At 49.4% G+C, this 1,492-nt stretch overlaps 1 protein-coding gene across 1 annotated transcript in view; it reads left to right on the top strand.

Moving 5' to 3' along the window:
- Window positions 1–1,357: 1,357 nt before the first annotated feature.
- The window catches only part of sez6l (seizure related 6 homolog (mouse)-like), a gene marked incomplete at both ends in the record, with an annotated part of 44,373 nt that continues 44,238 nt past the window's right edge, over window positions 1,358–1,492 (top strand). Inside the window, one exon of the mRNA XM_079179326.1 lies at window positions 1,358–1,454. Coding sequence (XP_079035452.1) covers window positions 1,358–1,454 — 97 coding nt within the window. The remainder of the gene's footprint in view (window positions 1,455–1,492) is intronic.

Genomic DNA, 1,492 nt, shown 5'->3' with positions numbered 1-1,492 from the left:
ATGTTGTAGCTCAGCTAATGAGGCGAGTGAGTTACTTCCTTCCTGGGAAGCCGACCATGAACCCCGACAGACAGACAGACAGACAGACAGAGAGACAGACAGACAGACAGACAGACAGACAGACAGACAGACAGACAGACAGACAGACAGACAGACAGACAGACAGACAGACAGACAGAGAGACAGATATCTTCCCTGTCTGTCTGTCTGATGATATCAGGGATCATTGATAACCTTTGGTCATGAATCATAGACGAGCTGAGAGAGAGACGAGTTTGAAGCCTCTCAAATATAACATATGTTGTTGTTTTATATGGTTTTGAGGTTCTTTACTTTTAGTACTTTTACTGTAACAGAGTATTTCTACAGTGTGGTATTAGTACTTTGTACCATTGTTAACTATAACAACAGTCAAATACTGCTTTTACATGAATTCACGAGTATCAATACTCTAATGATTGAATATTAACTACATTGATCTGATTATAGTTGTGTCACTGTCTACATCACCTGCTGCTCGTTCCACCACCACTACTGCTACTATGAGAATTAAATCAATTAATCAATCAATCAAGCTGCATCGCAGCACCGATACAGACCCGGATGTCCCGACATGTCGCCGTTCATCAGCCTGCAGCGTGTTCGCTTCATCGGACTCTAAAGCTGCAGATAGATTCAGTGAAACACAGATACTTAAACGGATTAGCAGCGCGGGACGGGGTCGTAAGTCAAAACCAGCACCACCAGCAAACATCCACCTCATCCACCCAGTCCATCTGCACCACATGGGACAATGTTATCTCTCTCTCTCTCTCTCTCTCTCTCTCTCTCTCTCTCTCTCTCTCTCTCTCTCTCTCTCTCTTATGTAACAACTGTGTCCTGATCTTTACTGCAGCCTGCAACAGTCACCCTGACAAATATATATAAATATATATAGTGCCTCTCTCTCTCTCTCTCTCTCTCTCTCTCTCTCTCTCTCTCTCTCTCTCTCTCTCTCTCTCTCTCTCTCTCTCTCTCTATTTGTGTAAAAGTTTCATTACCATTGAGGTCAGGTCTGTGCGTGGAAGGAGGGAGGGAGGAGAGAGGGAGAGAGGGAGTGAAGAGTCCGCGGAGGAGAGAGGCAGAAAGCAGGAGGCGCTGCTCGCAGTCAGGAGGATGCTGCGCTGACACGCGGACCGTCGGCACGCGCTCTCTCATCCGGACCGAGACGTTATACCGGCTCCCCCCTCCCCTCCCCTTCCTCCTCCTCCTCCTCCTCCCCCCTATTTGCAGATCAGCCCCCCCACAAACCCGTGAGCTTGATTTTGTCTTCCACCCGCATCCGCTCCTCCAGCAAACCGGCTTTGGTTGGGTCGCCATGCCACCGGCCGCCCGCTCCGTCGGGTACGGACTCCGCGTCACCGTGTCCGCGGTGCTGTGGATCGGGCTGCTGTGGAGCCGCGTCTCCGCAGGAGGTACAGTCTCCTTTTAATATACAAAGCACTCTGCATGC

Source organism: Pholis gunnellus (genome assembly GCF_910591455.1).
Source record: "Pholis gunnellus genome assembly, chromosome: 18".
NCBI lineage: Eukaryota > Metazoa > Chordata > Actinopteri > Perciformes > Pholidae > Pholis > Pholis gunnellus.
This window is presented reverse-complemented; position numbering and strand designations above follow the sequence as displayed.